Genomic DNA, 22928 nt, shown 5'->3' with positions numbered 1-22928 from the left:
GTAAAGAGTTGTCACTTTGGATGGGCTATCACCAGCAGGAGAGTGAATTTGTGTGGGGGGGTGGAGGGTGAGAAAACCTGGATTTGTGCTGGAAATGGCCCACCTGATGATCACTTTAGATAAGCTATTACCAGCAGGACAGTGGGGTGGGAGGAGGTATTGTTTCATATTCTCTGTGTATATATAAAGTCTGCTGCAGTTTCCACGGTATGCATCCGATGAAGTGAGCTGTAGCTCACGAAAGCTCATGCTCAAATAAATTGGTTAGTCTCTAAGGTGCCACAAGTACTCCTTTTCTTCTTACAACAAAACCTGGAGATTAACCCAAAAATGTGTCTTGGAATAATCTGAATTAAAAAGAATGGTTTAAAAAAAAAAAAGTGTATGCTCTTAGATGTGGGCAAGTTTCTCCTTTAAGTTCTGCGGAGCTCTTATGACAGGAAAGAGGCTATTAGAGGTAGAACCATAGCACAATCTTTCCTCTTCAAGGGACGATATATTTGGTCCGCTTTGCTTCCCGGCCAGCAGGTCAACCCGTGGCATGTATAGGCCTCTCTCTCTCCTCCCTTCCCCCGCCTCCCCACAAAAGCCAGACAGTCAGGTAGAGAAGAGCAGCTCCAAAATTAAACAGCCCTACAACATATTTACATGTGGATTGCTCCTGTGGCACTATCAAAGAAATTTTAAGAAGCTTTCCAGTCAATTATTTGCATGAGAAAATACCAACTCCAGAGGGCAATTTTTGTTTAAAAGCACATCTCTTCACACTGAAAGAGTTCTGCAGACCTACCTATTTCACATAGCGATTCAAAAGGGGACCAGAGGAAAGGATTTAAACTAAGGCTCTTTTGGTAACATTCGGATCCTTTGGCAAGCCGGTCTGTCTTGCTGTAAGAGAATTAAAACAAATAGTTGAAGGAAAGTTAAAACAGCATTTATGTTAAGTATAACTTTCAAAAAGAAGTGAGGGGAGAAGGAAACAAGAACCTCTTTAGAGCTACCGCTATATTCTCATTTTGCAGATTACAGAAACAATCAGTTAGTTTAAAAGCAATTCAATATTATTTTTGCATCTGAAATATTTAGAGAAAGTTTTCAGTTTAGTTATTTTAATTCGTAATGAACTCTCAAAAACCATCACAGGCTTTAAGAGTTGATGAAAGTACAACTTGATCTCATGTAGAAGACCGGCATCTTGCTGTAATGAGTGTTCTCCACTTCTTGGTAAACAGAAATAAATAGACGGTTTACTAGCCTCTGAGCCATTTTAGGCTGCGCAATGATTATTTGTATTCAGCATATTGGTGTCCAGTTCAGTGTAACTTTGTGCTGGATAAGAATTCTTAATTTTGGGGGGGGCTATAAAAAGTAACTTATTTTGAGGTTTCTTTCTTTTCTTGGTAACTATTGATGCTGTGCTTGAATATTAAAAGGAATATGGGTTTTGGATTTGGATTTTTTGGTTCTCTTAGGGAAAGCAGCATGCTGACAATCCAGGTTATATTAAGTTTCAAATAATGCAAACACCAAAAAGAGAAGAAGTTCAATACTAACGAAGCCTGAAATTAACATTTAAGCGTGCTCAGTCACACTGCAGCAATGCTATTAACTATAATTAAGCTAAGAAATTATAAGATGTTTGGTATGTAGGGCAATCAACAGTCTATTGTAGCAGAGGATCTTGCACCCCCCAAAACAAAGAGCATTCAAAATATGCCTAATGCATTTTACAGAGATATTTTTGTTTTTAAACATCTGCACTATGCGTGACATTGCATCCCACAGTCTTCATAGAAATATGGTTATGATATGAATATGGCACAGCTAAGATATGTTTTATGCAAGAGGGGTCATGTGAGGCATCATTGAAAAGATTGTGATCTACAGAATGTGTTTATCCAATGTGTACGCATGTATCATTTTTGTATCTGAAGCCAGGAATATTGATCATATATCTGTATTTCAAATATGCTACTTTGGGCGACACCCACAACTAGCTCTTAAGGTACAACAATGAAAAAGTCAGACAGGGCTGATGGCTCATCAGCAGAGACAATGGACTGTGAAAGAGCTTAGTCTTCCTGTGGATGCTCCCAACAGCCTGGAGTAATGACTGCTACAACCCTGCAGACACACGTGACTGAGTCACCTGGCACTGGACCCCACCTTGGAATGCCAGTGTTTTTCCACTGGAAGACAAAGGGTTCCCACCATACACAAAGGCTACACAAGGCAGGGGAGTGACATCATTGTGGTTCTCCTCTGTCTCCCCACCCGAAGAGACACTGGGAAACACTGGAAAGAAGAATTGAACTGGGGGGAGAAGAGTTGAGCCCAGGCTGGAAGGGTGTCTAGCCTGTGAGTAATAATACCTGAAGTTTCAAGCTGCAGGCCAGTGCAGCTGGCTTTCAAGAACCTTTGCAATCTGCCTGAAACAACATTTAAGGTGAGAAATTACTATTTGTACCCAATTTCTTTAGTGAATCAAGCTTAGTTTGCATGTTTTGTTTTATTTGCTTAGTAATCTGCTTTGTTTTGTTTGCTATCCCTTATAATCACTTAAAATCTGCCTTTTGTAGTTAATAAATTTGTTTTGTTTATTATTAAACCTAGTTTGTGCAATTTCTAACTGGGCGGGGGGAGAAGAAGTTGTGCATCTCTCTCTTCACATTGAGGGAGAGGGCGAACTTTTATGAGCTTGCGCTGTACAAACTTTTCTACACAGTGCAAGACAATATATCTTTTGGTCTGCACTCTAAGGGAGGTGGGCACCTGAGTGCTGAGGCAAGTCCCTTAAACTGAGTCTTCCCAGAGCTAATCTCAGTGTCTGTGTCTTTCTGCAGCTGGGTGTGGCCCTGCTTGAGTGTGTGCTAGAGGAGGCTTAAGAGCCTGGGTCAGCAAGACAGGTTAAAGGGGGCCCAGGCGGGCTCACTGGTATCTCAGTACATCAGGTGGCATCTTGAAGGAGGGCAACCCATCACACTATATTTAGAATATTTTACCCTTCTTTAATGCCTTTCATCAGAGTCCCTCAAAACATTTTACAAATACTAACCCTCCCAATGCACCTGTGAGGTAGCTAGTAGTTTTATGGCCCTCTGTGAAACAAGTATCCAGTTAACATTTGTAATGACTTTCTACTGTGTAAAGACTTGTTAAGTACAAAGGTTTGGGTTTTTTGTTTTTCTTTTTACTATTTTTTTTTATTTTAATAAATTTTTTGGAATCCTCCTTTGTGTCTATGGATGAAGCACACTACAGGCGAGCGAAGCATTATTGTATAATCAAATTTAATATGGATAGTTCTCCTGAAAAAAATCATTAAAAAGTTAATTGGATGAAAGATTTGGAAGAGAGCCTCCAGAGAAGACAGCAATTCAATACAGAAGTACTTGTGGAGGGTGGGCAGTAGTGATATATTGATCAACAGGTGGCTGCCCAAAACCTCTCTCCAAAGGCGGCTAATATTTCTCCAACAAATAGGACACATATTTTGGGGAGAATGAACACCAAAAAACTTAGAACCAAGTTCCTGGATTGCCAATTTCACCACCCACAAAAAATCCAAAACAAAATAAAATAAACCCACAAACCTTCCAGGAAATGCTAATGTGTATTTACACGCAACTGGCAAGACACAGGAGGAAGGCATCAGACTTCCTCCATAGATTAGCATCACTTGGGCCTGGATCCTGCAATCTGAGCGAACACTTACACTTGCTGTCACAAAGGGGCTCGACAGGTATCTGCCCAAGTGGATCAGATTGCAGGATTGTTGGAGATATTTAACCGGAGAGCAGTTGTTACATGTGGGAAATATTTTCATGGCTAAGAACTGCCTCAGCCAAATCAAAATCCATTACTCAATAACCATCATCAAAAAAAAAGGAAACCTTACCAGTATACATGTCCCAGTAATGAGAGGGTGAAGCATGCTGAGTCACCAAACTCTGTTACAACGTCATCATGGCTTTTCTGTTTATTTAACACTCCACCAGATAAGATCTGCTCCCCTTCTGCCAGCCTTATTAAAAAAACAAAATAAAAAGAGGCGTTAAGCGGTTATAAGGCTCACAACATTGGTGGTAGTCCAATATTTCTATCCTGCTGTAAACAAAAACAAGATACGTTGTCAATACTAATGAGTTTCAAATTGGACACTCTCCTCCCTTACAAGTCTCAAAATGTAGAGTATTGCACCCTCTGCCTTATAGAGACATCAACAGTTTAAGTGCAGAACGCTTACCCTCTGAAAGTCAGGCACCTTTAAAGGGGTGTCAAGGAAAACAACTGGATTTGGCTTGGTCTCCCAGCTACAATGTACCTTGTATGGTCTCTGGCAGCTCCATTCTTGTGATTTAACATGGGGTTGTCCAGTGGACTTGGAATTTTGGTGTCTTGCTTACTTACAAGGACAGAACTGACACGAGGGGAGAGGGTGGGTGTCAAAGGCCTGGTACAGCGTACTGCACATACACGTAACAGTACAATCTACCATGGATTGGTTTGTGCAGTCTAAAAGCAGGGGTTTTAACATCACTACAACTCTAATATTTTATTGGAAGGAAGGGACACGACGTCTTTTTTTTTTTTTTTGCACGTCAGGTTGAGAGGGGGCTGGTCAGACTTGACAGTATCCCTTTGATCTGGTCTGCACACCAAAGATTGTACTGCTTTACCTAAATCAGTACAGTTTAAGTAATACAATCACCATAGTGCAAAGGCAGTTACATTATTAAGATACTTATTCTGCTTCCTTTATGGGAATAAGCTATACCGGAATATAACTTTATACAGCTGTGACCGGCAGGGGAGAAACAGAGCAAATCAGCTTACATTGGTCCCTTCCAAGAAGAGCATTAAACTGATTTCTATTTCAACAGAACATTTGGCAATCAGATGTTCCACTTTACTACCGCAGGTATCACATCAAGAAGTGTTTAAGTGGCACTATACCAAACAAAGTCAAAGTCTTAAATAAAAACAAAAATGCAATCATCATTGATTTCCCTCCCCCTATACTTACTTGCCCTTTGCTGATGGGCAAGAGTTTTCCCCAGGTCCCTCCACAAAACATCTTTCATGCAGCTTGGTTACACAATGTGGGTGGGATCCCAAGAGATGAGCTTCGTCCCTCGAAAAACATACAGCATGACAGAACCCAGGAAACAAATGTATCAAGTTCAGCCTACTGATTGCACTACAATGGAAGATAAGCTTGTGCTTTATAGCCTGTTATTTAGCAGAAGTAGAGAATTCTCTATGCACCCATAAAAACAGCCTCTAGGATTTGTTCTGTCCAAGACCGCCGTATTTCCTAGGACCCATTGTGGTAACTATGTTCAGCTGAAATACTCTTGCTGTCTGTCCAGTCCCCACGGTCAAGCTCAGGGAGGGCACAGAAGGCAGAGCATTTTTACGGAGGGCCCTCAATTCTGGAAGTCACTCTTTCCTTTGGTCTGCAGGATCTAGTACGAGCTGCATCTGTTAAGTCTGGCTTTCTTTTGTGAAGGGATGAAGGTCTAATTTTTAAACAGCCATATTGCTTGGTCAGTATTTTAAGAGTCACATTACATGACAGGACATATAAAAAAAACAAAGTTAAAAACATGAAGTTTAAGCACAAGTCCAGTTTCCTACAGAGGCATACCTTCCAGAGGACAGCTCCCTCTAAAATCTATGTTAATATTCTACCCTTGTAACATGCTCTAATTTTCTGTCACAGCCTCCAACAAGTTGTTTTTCAAAAAACAGCCCTGCCTGCTACCGAACCCAGATTGCTATGCTACCCTATTAGCAGGACATGGCAGCTTTCTTCACATTATTGTAGGGATTCTTATTCCCCTTTACAGTTGACTTTTTAGTCTTAAGAGGAATCCAATTCAAATATGAAAAGAAACTTTCAGTCTAAGAGACACTGCTCACAGAGCAGGCAGAAGATAACTAGGGGAATAGACAATAAGCAAGAATCTACTTGATTGGTAGCCACTCTGCTGAAACTACCATTCAGGGTGCCAGTTGCAATGCTGATTTTGTGATGAGGAGAGGAAAGATCTTGATTGCAACAATAAAACTCATTCCACTGGAACAGCAAACTGATAAATATGGATCATCATTGATCCGGACCAGATCTGAATCAACAACTAGAAGCATACTTTGACTACCCCTCATTTTGAGGGAGGTCCCTTATTTCAGTCAGTCAAAGTTCCCTGTGTTCCACACATATTTGGTGTCCTCTTATTTTTATTGTTGAAAATTAATCAGAAATGCAAAGTCGTGAGTCTGAGGTTATACAGTTGCTTACTCTAAAAGGAAGGAATCCCACAGCATTTTAAGTTCCCTACACGAACATTATCTCTTCTCCGCCACCCCCACGTTTGGTCTTTGTCATATGTTGTATCCCACATACATGTTGGATCTCCCAGTAGTTTGAAAGGCCTGCCAAGATGTGAATGGGTAAGGGGACATAGAAGGCATTTACTTTCTCCCCAATAAAGTCTGTACCTTACCAGTCTCTAGACTCATCTTATTATAAAAATTAACTCTAAATGGGCTACATTCATCTGTAGAGAGCCAGCTCAAGGCCAATACACCACTTAATGTCTATTTTGAAGACTTAAGTGGTGCATAAGGCTTGGGTGAACTCAAGGTTCTATCTTCTTCCATCTGCACCAACTTGGTGAACGGTGACAGATTTACTGTTTTAAGGGTTGGGATTTTTTTAAATTCTAGATTCACTTTAGCAGCAGTTTAAGAAACGAGCTACAACAAACTGAGGTGGACGCACTGAAGAGCACAGTCCCAAACTGGCTTCATAAGTGACTTTTTACAGCTTCACAACTCCTTTGTAAAGAACTCAATACCTTTTAGAGGTTTCTGCAATATGGGCTATTGTTCTTTAGGTCCAAATCTGAAAGCAAAATGAATTCCACTTGTGATAATCCTGAGAGCTGAAAGAATTACCAGTTTATGTAACAGTTTCCTAAAAAACTACCAAAATACTGCAATACAATATAAACTGATGACTTACTTGCTGAGGTCGACACAACACTTTGCCAGCAGATATTTACATTGTGGGGTGGTACAGCTATGTCCCTTTAGGAGCCTGTATGCTTTATATGCCTTTCCTGAGCGGTAGTAACATGTTGCCAGCAAAAACAGTGCTTCCTCTGAGTGTACTAAACAAACAAAACAAAAATGTTGTTATCCTTTGATCATTTAATATTTTAGTACAAGTGGTTGAGCTCCATAGGACTGCTGGCAACAGGATGCACAAATAATGTGATTCCTTCTGTGAGGGGGGGAAAAAAGGACAGATTAAAGTAATCAAGTGTATTTCCTTTACTAGCCACAACATAAGAGATTTCAGGATCCCAAGATCTTGTAGTAATCATGGTTGCCCCTATCTACTGTAGTGAATGAACACCAACCATTTTGGCCCCCACATCTAACAAATGATTCACTATCTTTCTTAACGAACGTACTTGCAGAAATAAAGTGAAACCGTCATTTCTACTGGAACAGAATTATTGCAACAGCTTCTTGAACATAGTAAGTCAAGGACCAGGAAGATAACTCCATCACAAAAGTACTTATTAGTAATACTTTGCCATCCATATCTAGATGCATCTTAAAACAAGGTGAGCAATTCAATGGGACTTGGGTGCTTTTGAAAAATGTGACTTTGTAGTACTATTTGGGTCTAGTACAATTCTTTGGTTAAGGATTACACATCCATCCTTCAGTAAGTCAGACTGAGCTCACAACAGCCACTTTTAAATTTGTTTTAGTACAGTTTCAAAGGACCTTAATTAAATTATATTTTCATTTCTGTCACAAAGTATTTACACGTTGCAAGAATTGTGGCTACAAAGAGAGGATCCAAAGAGACATTTGTAATAAAGAAGGGGATTAGGACTGACAGTTTTTAGAAGGATCGTTTACAACAGAGAGAACTTCAAGGATGTCAAGACTTCACTTGCTATCAACTCAAAAAATTTGGACTTTAAAAGAAAATCTTTAGCAAGAAGGAATCGTTTCCTCCCCCAAAGTTGGCTGATGATGAGGCTGATGTTGGCCTCATTGTAAACCACTTGAACAAAAGGACAGACTGACAAAAGTAATCTGGAAACTTTGTATCCTATGAAGAACCAAAAGTTACCATGAAGTATGGAAAGCAGCAACAGCCAGACAGCCATTTATTTGATGTGCATATGCAACTTTGTTCTTAATATTAAAGAAAATTTAGGCAACAGATTAAAACAAAGATTTATTCATCTCCTCTTGTCATTATTTTGTTTAAGAGAAAATAGGTATGAAATGGTAGGAAGTGAGGAAGGAGAAGGGCTTATAGGAGGTCATGGAGGAGAAAGAAGCATGAAAGAGTGGAGCAGGAAATTTGAGTTGTCCTTAGAAGAATGGACCAAGTTAAATAAGGAGATTCATTGTGCAGCTGAGTGCTATCTGCATGGCATTGGAGAGTCACACCAGGTCTGACTGCATTATACGGAAGGAACAGAAATCCAGATGAGTGTGTGTCTGTTGCATTTTATGTTCTGCTGTAAGCTACACTCAATTTTGGCTTCTAAATATCTGTCTTCTGCCTAGAATAATCTCTTACACCTATCATGGTCTGCTCAGCACATCAGAATAGGAGGAGTAGAAAGAACATTTTTCAGGACCATGAGGGGAGGCAGCAAAAATTAAATTTCACATTTAAGCTGAGCAAGTAGTTTATAAAACTAGAACAGACAAGTGTGGTATGCACCTTGCCCTACATATTTTAGGCGCTAATATTTTTTCCGGCCAAGTTTTAGGAAGTAGAATTTTAGGCACAGGTCTTTCAGGTTACAAAGCAAGAACGTCATTCCCATTCCTGCTTTCAAGCCAATTCAGTACATTCACCATTTCAAACCTTTAGGAAGTTTCACTGCTCAATTTCACAGGTTTAAACAGTTACTGATCAGGTTATTGCCTATAACAAAGCTTCTCATACTCCATTTTACAAGTCTCAGTATTCATACCCAATGGATCCTTGCTTTTTAATTTAAAATTGATTCAATTCAGAACAGAGGTTAAAGAATTATAGCCTAAGTCAGGCACACTTATGAAGTGATACCACAAGTCCTCTTGATTCTCAGGTACTCTTATCCTCCTTCTTCCACCACTGCAGAGTACTATAATTTATGTGGGAAAACTGAGGCACTGAGAAATTAAGGTCCCATATTTCCATTAATGTTGTATATCCAATGTGAATGGCCTAGGACACAATTTTTCCAGAGTACTTTGCATTACATAGCATTTTATACGTTCAAATCACAACTCCTACTACCTTCAGTTGCAGCTGGGAGTGCTCAGGACTCCTGCAAATCAGACCCCAGAATATCAAGATGGGCACCCAGAAAATAAGAAATACAAAATTAATGATCACCTATAAAAAGTTTGATTTAAGTGACTTGCCCAGCATCTCTCAGGAACTCTGTGGCAGAAGCAGGGATAGAATCCAGTTTTCCAGGGCAGCGTTCAACTACCTTAACCATGAGGCCATCCTTTCTCTTCTTGCAATCCCCTACCTCCCTCACTACAGACCTTCCAAATCCTGCAGCAAATGAAGCAGTGGTCCGACAAACAACAGCCTCCTTCACAACACAGCCCTGATTCATTCTAGGACAGATACATCCTATGCACTGAATGAGGCTGCGATAATGTGGAAAAAATAGTATGCAGTCATGTAACGAAGGACTGCTTCATAATATATACACACAAGGGAGTAAATTAAGTTATACAGGCAACCTTAACTCTGGGATTTCCTGCCTTTTGAGTTCTTGACTTTGCAACCTTAATGTTCTTTTAACATTGTATTTGTGTGTAATATATGTAGCCGTATATTGAATAAACTATATGAGGAGATGAATAATGGGGAGAGAGAGAGAGGAGATACAGGCTGTAGGTAAAGTTTTCAAAAGCACCTAACTCACTTGACCTTTCAACAATATATGTAAGCTGTGCATTTAAAGTAAACATATATGCACATTTCTCAGCAAAGGAAAGGAACGCTTAAGTAGAAGCCGGAAAGAAATGAAGCCCAAACAAGTCCCATTTTTTACGGAACTCAGTAAGTTTAGTTTGCTAAACTGGCTTGCTATCTTGGCAAACTGATGATCCTTGGAATCCTTTCAGCAACTTTTAAAAAGTTTTGTGTATAAATCCAAATAATTTAAAAATTATTAACTAATAAAATAAACACACACCACGGTCAGCAAAATTCAGTTATTTAATAGTTTGCTATGTAACAAGATACAGGCCACACATGTGTTTGTAGGAAAGCATTGTGCTGCTATGCTGGAGACCAAGACTCAGAAAAATTTTTGGACAGCAGCTCCTTGATTCAGAGAAGTTTAAACACATGGCAAAAGCAATATGTTTGAGCTCAGAGAAAGGGCATAAGCCAGAGCACTCATTGTTTTTTGCTGACCAATTTGTGTAGCAACATTGATTATGAAAGCCTCTATGTCCAGCAAGAGGTGAGGAGCTGCAACTGGAAACTGAATCTGGGCTAAACAAAAATAGCATAGTGATCCAAGAATAAAAAAAAAAAAAAAAAAAAAAAAAAGGTATGTAAATACAAAGTTGCAGCCAGAAGCAAGCTTGGCAAATAAAGGTCGTGAAGGTACCTTCTTCTTCTTTTTTTTTTTTTAAATAAAAGAAGTAAAGGTTTCAAGTTGGTGTCACTATAGAAGTATTTGTCAAATAAGCCATTCTGAAGGGGCACCATCTACCTGAAATCTATTCAGTTACATTAAAACCATATCTACCCCGCCAAACAGAGATTTTTTTAAAGTCACATTTTAAAAAAAGTTTCTACCCTGTCGCTATATGAAAGACCCACACAATCATAGTAAACTAATATAGTACAGGGGAGAACAGTGAAACCCAGAGTAGTCCAGGGCATATAGCAAATTGAAATGATTAAAAAAAAATTGTTTTTCCTCTACTCTTATAGTAAGTTTAGGTAATACCTGATATTGTTACAAGTAACATTTGATTTTTATCTTGACTGTCTCTCTTCAATTGCAGGGGAAGTTTTAGAGTAGAAAGAAATAAACTTTTATTATCCAAGTGTAAAAAAGAACAGAAGTCCTAAACATCCTAAGCAAACTTAAACCATGAATTCAATATTAGTGAGGCACATACCTTCTGCATATAGTCTTTCTGCCAGAAACACTGCATCTCGATAAGCATAATGATTAAGTGCTTGCCATATAGCAGCCTGTAGAGAGAAAAATACATTTTCTGATGTGTGTAAATGGATACATGTGATTTTAAATTCACAGGGAAAAACTTTTTTTTAAATCCACATTAAACACAGGAAATACCAAGGACCAGCTTCCATTGCCAAAGACGCAGCAAAATTAAATCGCCTAGTAAATGTTCAATCTTGAAAGGCCACACAATATTAAAAACCTTAAGAATAATTTTAAAATGACTCCCAGAGAGAGATACATACATATAAAGGGGTGGGTCCATAGTGCAGACTTCGCTATACTTTAAAACTATGTAAAGAGGCCTAATGTTCTAACTTGGCACAAGTATTTCTCTAATATTAGAGATACAACTGTCATGTTCTCCCCACCCCCCAGTGGCTGTTGCTGTAATGTACAACTGTCTATGAACCAGATCCAGTTCTCACTAAACTCAAGTGGAGTCTTTTCCACAGATGAGTGGAAGTGGGACTGTGATCTATATATGATTGAGTATTGTTGTAAGAAGTTACTACCAAAAATTATATATCTAAAGCAAAGGATAAGAACATACTCAGGACCCTACAGTGACACTGAGCAATCCAGAAGTTACCTACTATAGGACAGGCCCAACAAAGAAAATAACAGAACGCCACTAGCCATCACCCTCAGCCCCCAACTAAAACCTCTCCAACGCATCATCAAGGATCTACAACCTATCCTGAAGGACGACCCATCACTCTCACAGATCTTGGGAGACAGGCCAGTCCTTGCTTACAGACAGCCCCCCCAACCTGAAGCAAATACTCACCAGCAACCACACACCACACAACAGAACCACTAAACCAGGAACCTATCCTTGCAGCAAAGCCTGTTGCCAACTGTGTCCACATATCTATTCAGGGGACACCATCACAGGGCCTAATCACATCAGCCACACTATCAGAGGCTCGTTCACCTGCACATCTACCAATGTGATATATGCCATCATGTGCCAGCAATGCCCTCTGCCATGTACATTGGCCAAACCAGACAGTTTCTACGTAAAAGAATAAATGGACACAAATCAGACGTCAAGAATTATAACATTCAAAAACCAGTTGGAGAACACTTCAATCTATCTGGTCACTCAATTACAGACCTAAAAGTGGCAATTCTTCAGACTCCAGCCAGAGACTGCTGAATTGGAATTAATTTGCAAACTGGATACAATTAACTTAGGCTTGAATAAAGACTGGGAGTGCATGGGTCATTACACAAAGTAAAACTATTTCCCCATGTTTATTCCCCCTCCCCGCTGCTGTTCCTCAGAGGTTCTTGTCAACTGCTGGAAATGGCCCACCTTGATTATCACTACAAAAGGTCCCCCCCCACACCCCACCCCGCCGCTCTCCTGCTGGTAACAGCTCACCTTACCTGATCACTCTCTTTACAGTGTGTATGGTAACACCCATTGTTTTACGTTCTCTGTGTATATAAATCTCCCCACTGTATTTTCCACTGAATGCATCCGATGAAGTGAGCTGTAGCTCACGAAAGCTTATGCTCAGATAAATTGGTTAGTCTCTAAGGTGCCACAAGTCCTCCTTTTCTTTTTGCGGATACAGACTAACACGGCTGCTACTCTGAAACCTGAGCAATCTAAATGTGTTCTTCTGTTTGAAGCTCTTATATTAAATTAATAAATACTGAACAAAGAAAGTTAATCTGAACCTAGTACATATTAATGAAGTTATAAACAAACTAGTGCAATTCTGTGGGTTTTTACCAACAGCTGATTAGTTCACCACATACTACACTGAGACAGCTTAGAGATCATGCCAATGGCAACATCAAACACTGTATGATTGCTAACTGTCAGCTGCACACGATAGCAGAATGGCATTTTCTGTGAAGGTACAGCTGCACACATTCAACAGTGAGCTAAGATGAACATGATCCATTGTTAGCTGGTGTGTGAAAAACAATGTCTTACTTCCATTGGTTGGAGCACTGAGATTTTATATAGGAATGCACAAACTGCAGTGAGATGTCTAGGGAATTGCTGTATATCACAAAGATTGCACTTATTCATTTGAACACAGACTGAGTAGTTTGTTCAGCAATAGATGAACAGTCACACAGTTATCATCCCTAGACCTTATCATTTTCAATAGTCCTTCGGGTTTTTTTTGTTTGTTTCTTTGTTTTTTAAAGTAAGTAATAGCAGAGATCAGAATACCTCAAGTGATTAGTACTTTTCCTGTTTAAAAGTGAAATATTAGCTTTCCTTTTATTTAACCTGGTAAGAAACATTAGTGCAATTTTAGAACACTTAGTGGAGGAAAATCTGTGCCATTTTCTTGAAGTTTTGTGTTTTGAGCCACTTTCAGGGTCAGTTTTGTCTGTGCTGCATGCCTCCACTAACCTGGTTGAGAGAGACTGAGGAGTAATAGGTAGAAGCCAGAACAGCCTGGAAATAAATTCTAAGCATTTTTTGTTTTACACAAGTGAAAACTGATTTCCCTTCTAATTTCGAAGTGTCCTATGTGCACACAAAGGGCATTCTAGATGTGATATTAATAGTGTTACACAGGTTGCTGCCACTACTTAAATGATGTATTTACTGTGCCAGAGACGGTGGATTCCTCTAGTTGTCCTCTCAACAGGAAAGCCAGGACTACACTAAAGAGTTTTGTCGGCATAGCTACGTCACACATTACTGACACTGGATGGGGAGGGCCAGGGCTAAGGTGTCACAAAGCATCTTCTGTCTCAGGTGCTTCGCTGCCTGGTTCTTGCTCACAAGCTCAGGGTCTAACTGATTATCATGTGTGGGGTCAGAAAGTAATTTTCTCCCCAAGGTCACTGCCAATCTGACGTGGGGTTTTTTGCCTTCCTCGGTACTGTATGGGAGCAGGTCTAGATAATCCTGGCAAGTAACATTTCTTACATAATCATTTCCCTGCCATTGCAGGGGCCTCAGGTACGTGTGCACCTTCTTTGCCTGTGGCACATAAACAGAGTCTCCTCTGGGCTGTAATACTTTGGTCTAATTTCAGTTGTTGGGTTTAGCATGTGGGTATTGGGTGGTGCTGGTGACCTGTGCTATATAGATGGCCAGACTAGATGATCTGGTAGTCCCGTCTGCCTTTAAACTCTACAACTCTAATAGGCACCAACTATTATTTTATTAACCATAGGGAATCTATTTACAACCTATGCAGTAGAGTTTTGAATAACTACGTAGATTATTATACAGGAAATTTCTATATGAGATTGCTAATCTTTCACCTGTAGACTCCTACAATACATTTAAAACTCAAAAATTTTTAAATCCTTGTGAAAGCCATGTTTGATTGAGAGTCTTGGTTTGATTGCTACACTGCAAGTACAGTATTTATTTTTCAGTTTAAAAGCCCAATTCACAATAGTATTGCTCTACATCCAAGAGAAGTTTAGTCACAAAGTTTGCCTGACGTGATCATCTTTTATCCTGAACCAGTTCAAATTTTGTTTTGCACCTTTCAGGAGGTGCAGCACAGAAGGCACAACCCAGAGACCTTCAAGTCACCGCTGCACCTTCTGGACTGTGCACGGGGCAGACATGGCCCCTTGCGTAAGATAGAGCCGCACCAGAGTTCCATTTTCCTCTGGTTACCTGCTGTGCCTCCTCCTTTATTCAATCAAATGCTTATATCTGAATGACAACAGGTCATATCTATTTAGACCTTGCTTACCTTTGATGCTACATAAGTGATTATAGAAGAGTGTTAAGTCAGCATACTTCTGGCAACCTGCTCTTATCTGAGAGTTATAACCTTGCCCAAGTCTGGCATAGGTAGTAAGCAAGTGATTTTTGGTTGTGTTACAGTTATGTTACATCTCCATTATAAAACTGATACCACACACCAGTTCAGCCAACCACTGCTGCTGGTTAGAGGCCCAGGATTGGAACAGCAGGACTTTAGAGTGAGTTAGTGGAGCTCATACTGTACAATGACAGTCATTCTGTAATCAAAAAGAAGCAAGTTTTATGGCCTGAAGCCATGAATGGATGACAGTGAGCTGTAGCTCACGAAAGCTTATGCTCAAATAAATTTGTTAGTCTCTAAGGTGCCACAAGTCCTCCTTTTCTTTTAGTCAGATTGGTGACTCACATGTTGCTCTACGGATTAGCGTGAGAGAGGAAAAGAACCACCATGCTGTAACACAGTAGGTTTTACAAAACAAATTTAACTGGTCTTTGGCCTCAGACTGCCAACGAGTGTGAGCAATCGTTGTGGTGATAGTTCACCTTGCAGAAACAAAGCAAGGAAACTGTAACACGGTCATTGAACACTTTAAGGCAGTTGTTACCGAGAATAATGAAACAATTCAGCATGCCCAAACTGCAGCAGTGCCTCGACAGAACCATTTTGGTGCTTCCCCCGAAGCACACCTGACAATTGTGATTGTATCAGTGGTTACTGGGAGATACAAAGCACCAATCCACAGGGCACAAAACTGCTGCAAGCAGGTGCTTTGGGGTATTTACCCAACAAAAGCTACTCCATTGGCTTTAGAACTGGCTGGACTAGTGCAGCTGAACTGTTTGCGGTTTCTCATCTACAATAGGGATAAGCCTTTTTAGGTGGCACCTGTTCATCCAGACCAGAGGTAGAGATCTCACCACTGTGGCTGCAACCAACATTTAAATGATTCAGACAGCTGATCTGCATGGACACAGGGCACGATACAGGGGTTGCAGGTTCCAAGTGTTCCAGCCAATAGTTTATTGTAACACTTTCCCACACAGTAGACCAAGAATTCTCAAACTTCATTGCACCATGACCCCTTTCTGACAACACAAATTACTACATGACCCTAAGAGGTGGGACTGAAGCCTGAGCCCGTCCGAGCCCTGCTGCCCTGGGTGGGAGGGCCAAAGCCAAAGCCTGAGCCCCACTGCCTCAGGTAGGGGGTCCAAAGCTGAAGGCCAAGGGGTTCTGTAAACCTGAGCCCCCACCACCCACAGCTGAAGCCCTCAGGTGGGGCTCTGGCTTCAGCCCCAGGCCCCAGCAAGTCTAACACCAACCCTGGTGACCCCATTAAAACGGGGTTGTGACCCACTTTGGGGTCCTGACCCAGAGTTTGAGAACTCCTGGGGTAGACAGAGCCCAAGAGCTGGTTCCCGTTCTTCTCTCTTCTTACCCAAAAATGTTGTTATAAATCTCACAGAGAAGAACTCCTAAACTATATCAGCTGCTGTGCACTGAGAGAGCTTCTTCAAAGAGGAGACAAATGCTTTTTCATCCAGGGGAAAGTATTTGAAGCCTTCTCATGCCAAGCCCACCTTTTCACCCAGAAAAGCTTATTCAGAGTCTGAATGTTGCACAACAGCTAAACCAAATATCTAGGCGAAGGGACCAGGGGGCTCTGCACGGACCATGCTACCCACATCCGCAGGCTCCCATTGGTTGCGGTTCCTGGCCACTGGGAGCTGGGGCAGCACACGGAGCTTCCCTGATTGCCCCTGCTCCCAGGGGCCGCAGGGACATGCCAGTCACTTCCGGGAGCCAACTGGACTTTTAATGGCCTGGCAACCCTAGATTCCCCCCACAGCAGGGTGAGCCGGCGCTTGCGGCTGCAACCCTGCAGGGGGGTGCCGAGGCTTGGGACTTCCAGCTCACAGTGTGGACACTTGCCACAGGTCGGATGAAATGAAGCAGTGGGCTGGATCCGACCTGCGGGCTGTAGGTTCCCCACCTGTCTTAAAGGTTATGTCAAAAGCACTGTACTCTTGTCAACAAGAAGGGCCTGTCCACATTACTGATTCCATGACCAATATAAACAAGGATTTTTTTCCTTTTAAGAAAGGCCATTATAGACTACCCCATGCCTGAAAATCAGCCTAAAAAGAAATGAAAACCATGGTTTCATAGAATGGTTCTTGGGGGAAGGGAAACAGCCTTACCGGTCAGGGAACCTTTGCTAACGATAACTGTACATGGTTACAGGTTTCAGAGCGGTAGCCGTGTTAGTCTGTATCAGCAAAAATAATGAGGAGTACTTGTGGCATCTTAGACTCTTCAACCTCCCTGGACACTCGATTACAGATCTTAAAGTGGCAATTCTTCAAGAAAAAAACTTCAGAAACGGACTCCAACGAGAAACTGCAGAATTGGAATTAATTTGCAAACTGAACACCATCAAATTAGGCTTGAATAAAGACTGGGAGTGGATGGGTCATTTCACAAACTAAAAACTATTTCCCCATGCTAATTTTTCCCCCCTACTGTTACTCACACCTTCTTGTAAACTGTTTGAAATGGGCCATTCTGATTATCACTACATAAGTTTTTTTTCCTCCTCTTGATAATAGCCCACCTTAATTGACTTGTCTCATTAGAGTTGTTATGGCAACCCCCATCTTTTCATGTTCTCTGTATGTGTGTGTGTGTGTGTGTATTTTATATATATATATATATATATATATATATATATATATATAAATAAAATCTTCCTACTGTATTTTCCACTCCATGAACCTGATGAAGAGGGTTTTAGCTCACGAAAGCTTATGCCCAAATAAATTGGTTAGTCTCTAAGGTGCCACAAGTACTCCTCGTTCTTTGTACATGGTTATTTCTATCATGTTATCAGTCATAATATTACTCTTGGGGGAAAAAAATTAAAAAAATTAAAAAATTAAAAATTCTGCACCAAAATATTAAAAATTCTGCACACAATATTTTAAAATTCTGCAAAATTCTGCATTTTTGGTCAAAATAAAGCAATATAATCCAGTTAGTTTCAATTATTTTGGTAATTTATTTAAACTACAATTTAATGGATGGAGAATGGGAGTGGGGAGGATTGGAGGAAATCACCAAACCCCCTCCATCTAATAGTAATGTAGCTAGTATTGACTCTTTACTTCTAAGTATTAGTCAACAAATATATGCAGCCATATGTTACATCATAGGCAATTGAAGAGCAAGGGAGGGCTGGGAACTCAAACCCACAATTTATACTGGCTATTGACCATCTCCAATAAGGTCAGTAGAAAACAGTTCATGGAGGACATTTTGATAGGAAATTTTTTCAGTCCAAAAATTTAGACAAGTTCTAATCACTAAAGCACCATAAGCACTTATAAGGCCATACTGTCCTTTACAATAAGGCTCCTTTACACCACTCTGGCAATGTAAAGGAGCCTTAAAATTATTACACCTGTTTTATACTCATGGAGGAATTCTCTATGAACAATGCAAACAACTCACTAAGCAGGCAGGCTACTACATTCTCCTCTGCCTGAAGGAACAGAGACTGCCCCAAGCCTACCTTTTCAGAAATACCCCAAAGCCCCCCACACACAGGGTGCTGCAATAGCAAGCGAGAGGGACAGAGTGTCTGTCTCTCTCACACACACACACACACACACAACTACCCAGCCTCCCTCCCCCACCCAGGTGGTGATTTATGTCTCTACCGGCTGCTCTGGGTGCCCAAACCAACCTGTCTGCACTGCCAGGGAGTGGGCACCTGACCGCTCTTGCCGCTTCCCTTTGCTTCCCCGTCAGAAGTCGTTTTTCTGTGGGTAAACAAATCTGCAGGGGCCATGAATTTTGCGCACGCGCAGTGATGCACAATTTCCCCCAGGAGTATAATATGAACAGGGCCTTGGAAATTGTCCATCATTAGATCTGGTCATGGCAGTCAATATCAGCAATTCAATATGATGAAAACACAAGGAATTGACAGGTTTCAGAGTAGCAGCCATGTTAATCTGTATCCGCAAAAAGAAAAGGAGTACTTGTGGCACCTTAGAGACTAACATCTGATGAAGCGAGCTGTAGCTCACGAAAGCTTATGCTCAAATAAATTTGTTAGTCTCTACGGTGCTACAAGGAATTGAAGCATCCAAGAAAACTGTTAAGAGCTGTATTGCTGAAACTAAAGGTGTTTAGAGATGAAAATTAAAATGCACCTGTGTTATATGATAACACATGGAATACATAATTTATATTTGAAATTTGGAAGTTTTAGCTGTCTTCATTTAGAGGTATAAAATGGTATGTTGTCTATTTAGGACAAGATTCTGCCACCTTTACTCACTGCGAGTAGGGGTGTCAAGATCAGGCCCTCAAACTGGAAGCTCTTCCAGGCAGGCATTTGTCATCTTACATGCTTTTAAAATGCTACATATACAAATGAAACCACTACAAAGCTCTGTCAGGATTGTAAAAGTAACAGTTTTCCAAAAAATAATTTGCTTTTGCAAGGTGGGGAGGGGATAGATGATTAGGGGGAATGAAAGATCTCTTGAATGACCATCAGCATATGCTGTACAAAGATACATGAAAAAAATCTGTTTTTACACACACACTAGTCACTTGTAATATTGATGAGTCAGAAGCGATGCCTACTCTTTCAGAACATATGCAAGAAGAATGGGATAACTGGGGAGAGAAAAAGTACCAGGAGTCCAGCCAAGCAACAAACACATAATCCAACAGCTTCATTTAAATCTGTACTGCAAAAAAGAGTCTGAATGTCATAGGCTTATTACATTAGTGTCAGAATGCATCATAATCCTGTGGTTTTACTGCATTTATTACAACTGTCAGAATCACTGCACCATTGCGGTTTACTTTTAAGAACTGTGACTACAGATGACCAAAGTAGACTTCTATGAGATCACCAATGGAGGACAGAGTAACTAGGAGCCTAAACAAAGGCTGCATTGAAAATGGCAGTTAGGATCCGCAATTCACACCAGTGCAACTCAGCTGATGGTAGCAATGGTGGAGGCTGTAACTTAATCAGAATTCATGTTTTTACCACCTTGTCATCCAATACTTAAACTGTGCCTACAATACAATCTCCATCATTGCTGCCACCAGTAGGGCTGAGATAGTGGCAAATCGTGAGTCCCACATGTACAAGTGCAGACATAATGATTGTGCATTGATGTCGCACTAATGTATCAGCCTCTTTAGATAGCAAAAAAGGAGAAATTTGGTACTTCATCAAGTACAAGAATCCAAGTAGGTTTGTGTGATAACAAAAGCAGACTGCCATTAACAGCACTTCCAAGTTAGAGAAGATAACATTAAAAGCATCTGCCCATTTTACAAACCAAATATACCTCAGATAAAATTCTCCACATCTCTGTCATGGAAATGTCAGGATAGCAAATATTTTCTACCTGGTTAGCCATAATTAGGACAGCAGAAAAGATGCTGATTACACGCATTTGTAAAAATGTTAGATATTGTTTGCTGTCATCCACTATGTCAATGGGTGTTTGCTTCCTTTCCACACAGGAACCTACACTCGTCAGTTTTTGCTAGAATTCCCAACTGTTGCTACCACCTGTCCAGCTCCAGAGCTGGCAGCAGTGGGGGAGTATTACTGGAAAAAGGGGTCTAGGTGGCTAGAAGTGTTTTTAGCACCACGTTGTCTAAAGCTGTTTAGAGCAGACCTACAGAATTTGGTGTAAAGAACACCAACTCTTTATCTACAAGGACAGTACCACCATTGCTACCCCTTGTGTAGACCAAATCAATGGAGTAGGTGTTGTCTCTCACAAACAGCTACATCTTTTTGTGAGAAAAGGAAATAAAATAAATTACTGATACTTCTGTTGTGCTCAATATTGTTATTATGAATAACTGTACAGTATGCTAAGTATCTTTCCAGTGTGGGAGTTGGAAGAGGTTTATAAGTTACCAGGAAAAACATGTTCTATGTGCAGCTATTCAAGACTTCTTAAACCCTATGTCCCCATTTATTTAGAAAGACAGAAACCTGGGAAAGATTGGAGGTCTGGTGGAAGGGAAAAGGGAGGAGATAACATGGGAAAGATTGAAGTGGGAGGGAATATAAAAAGGATGGCTAAGGCAAGGTAGATATGGTAAAGAGTGAAGGATGGATAACTTCTGACAGGGCATCACTTCTGGAAAGACAGACTAAGATAAGAAGGGAACATATACTGGAAAAACTGAGTTAAAGTTCTTTTTTTTTTTAAATCTAAGTTATTCCCTCCTCTGAGTCTCTGAGGCATCCCATCTCTTTTAGACTGCAAGTTCCTTGGGACAAGAAATGTCCTTAATATGTGTGATATCCATAGAGCTGAGCACATTTAAATAGTAAAACAGCAGATGTGGAGGGTGGCTGAAACAGGAAAGGAGGAAGCAAGGGGTCTCATAAGGGGTCAGGGTGGAGCAGTAGAGATGGGAGAGTCCCTCTTGGAAGTGGACTCGTCACTATTATGCTGGCCAGTATCAACTCATTGTTTCCTTGTGCACCCCCCGACCCGTCTGTCTGTATCCATCTGTTGTCTATCATCTTATGCTTAGATTGTAGACCTGATGGGGCAGTGATTTTTTTTTTGTCCTGTGAATGTACAGCACCTAGCACAGTGGGAGGGTCCTGATTCCCCACTAGGGCTGACAAGGGCTAGCCGCTATGGTAATACAAACGGTACTAATCATAGGGCTGCGAGGGGAGAAGGTGAGTCTCCTGGGAGGGAGAACAGCAAATGGCAGTGGTGGGTCCTCCCTGGAAGGGAGAAGAAGGGGGTGCCTCTAGGAGATCTGAGGGGTGCCTGCCCTGGAAGTGGGGAGTGTCTGGGGGGGGGTCTCTGAGCGGGGTGAGGACACTGGGGGGGTCTACCTGGAGCAGTAGGGGCCCATCTCAGGGGAAGGGGTGGCCTCACATCCCGGGGTGGGGGGGGTTAGGGTCCCACTCTAGAGGAGGGGTCGGGCCAGGGGGGACGAGGGCCCCACCTCTGCGGCGGGCTCCTGCCTTCCAGGAGGGGCCCCACCTCCGGCGGGGGTCGCGGGCCGCTCTGAGCGGAGACGGCCGCGGCCCAGCCTCGGGGGGGGGGAGGGAGGGGGTCCGCCTGGCCCTGGGGTTCAGCCCCCGGCCCGGGTCCGGCTCGGGAGAGGCCGGGCCCCGCTAGGCCGGGCCGAGGCCTCGCTGCGGCGGCGGCCAGCGGCTCGGTACCTGGACGGGTTCCTGCAGCACCGTCATCCTGTCCCCTCAGCGCCCGCAGCGGGGCGGGCCCAGGCTCCGCCTCAGTCCGTGTCCCGGTGGCGGCGGCGGCTCGGGCCCGGCCCGGCCCCTGCTCATTTAAACTCACAGCGACCGTTACCGGGGCAGGCACCAAGGAGGGAAGGAAGGAGGCCGGCCAGGCGCCGAGTCCCTCCGAGCGGGGACGGAAACACCCGAGGGCAGACGGAAATGTCCGAATGGGGACGGAAATACCCGAGGGCGGAGCGGGCCTCTGCCGAGCTGAGACGAGCGCCGAGCGGATACGGAAACACCCGAGCAGCCGCCTGGGGGCCCGAGCTGACGGAGATAGCCGAGCGGGACCCGAGCGCTGCCCGCCGCACAGACAGAGCTGTGATGACAGCCGGGGCCTCGGAGGGCAGCGACGGCTCTGCCCAGCCCTACTGGTCTGCCTCTCCCTGATCTCCCCTCTCCTCCTCCTCTGCTTCCCCTTCCCCTTCCCTTTCCTCCTCCTCCTCCCTCTCCTCTGCTTCCCCTTCCCTTCCTCTCTTTCCTTTTCACTCTCCTCCTCTGCTTCCCTCTCCTCCTCCTCTCCTTCCTCCCCTGCTTCTCCTTCCCTCTCCTCCTCCTCTGCTTCCCCTTCCCTTCCTCTCTTTCCCTTTCACTCTCCTCCTCTGCTTCCCTCTCCTCCTCCTCTCCTTCCTCCCC

At 42.2% G+C, this 22928-nt stretch overlaps 1 protein-coding gene across 5 annotated transcripts in view; it reads right to left on the bottom strand.

The window, feature by feature from the left end:
• The window catches only part of CDC27 (cell division cycle 27), a 61154-nt gene extending 38722 nt beyond the window's left edge, over positions 1–22432 (bottom strand). For all 5 annotated transcript variants that reach the window (XM_073326342.1, XM_073326343.1, XM_073326345.1 and 2 more), the window contains exons 1-5: positions 22215–22432; positions 11194–11269; positions 7031–7178; positions 3899–4024; positions 791–888 (exon numbers count right to left, since the gene is read on the bottom strand). In XM_073326342.1, coding sequence (XP_073182443.1) covers positions 791–888; positions 3899–4024; positions 7031–7178; positions 11194–11269; positions 22215–22241 — 475 coding nt within the window. In that variant the 5' untranslated portion in view covers positions 22242–22432. The remainder of the gene's footprint in view (positions 1–790; positions 889–3898; positions 4025–7030; positions 7179–11193; positions 11270–22214) is intronic.
• Positions 22433–22928: the final 496 nt, after the last annotated feature.

The sequence above is a fragment of the Lepidochelys kempii genome, chromosome 27 (genome assembly GCF_965140265.1).
Source record: "Lepidochelys kempii isolate rLepKem1 chromosome 27, rLepKem1.hap2, whole genome shotgun sequence".
Lineage (NCBI taxonomy): Eukaryota > Metazoa > Chordata > Testudines > Cheloniidae > Lepidochelys > Lepidochelys kempii.
Note: the sequence above shows the minus strand (reverse complement) of the source record. Positions and strands in the feature narration are given on the sequence as shown.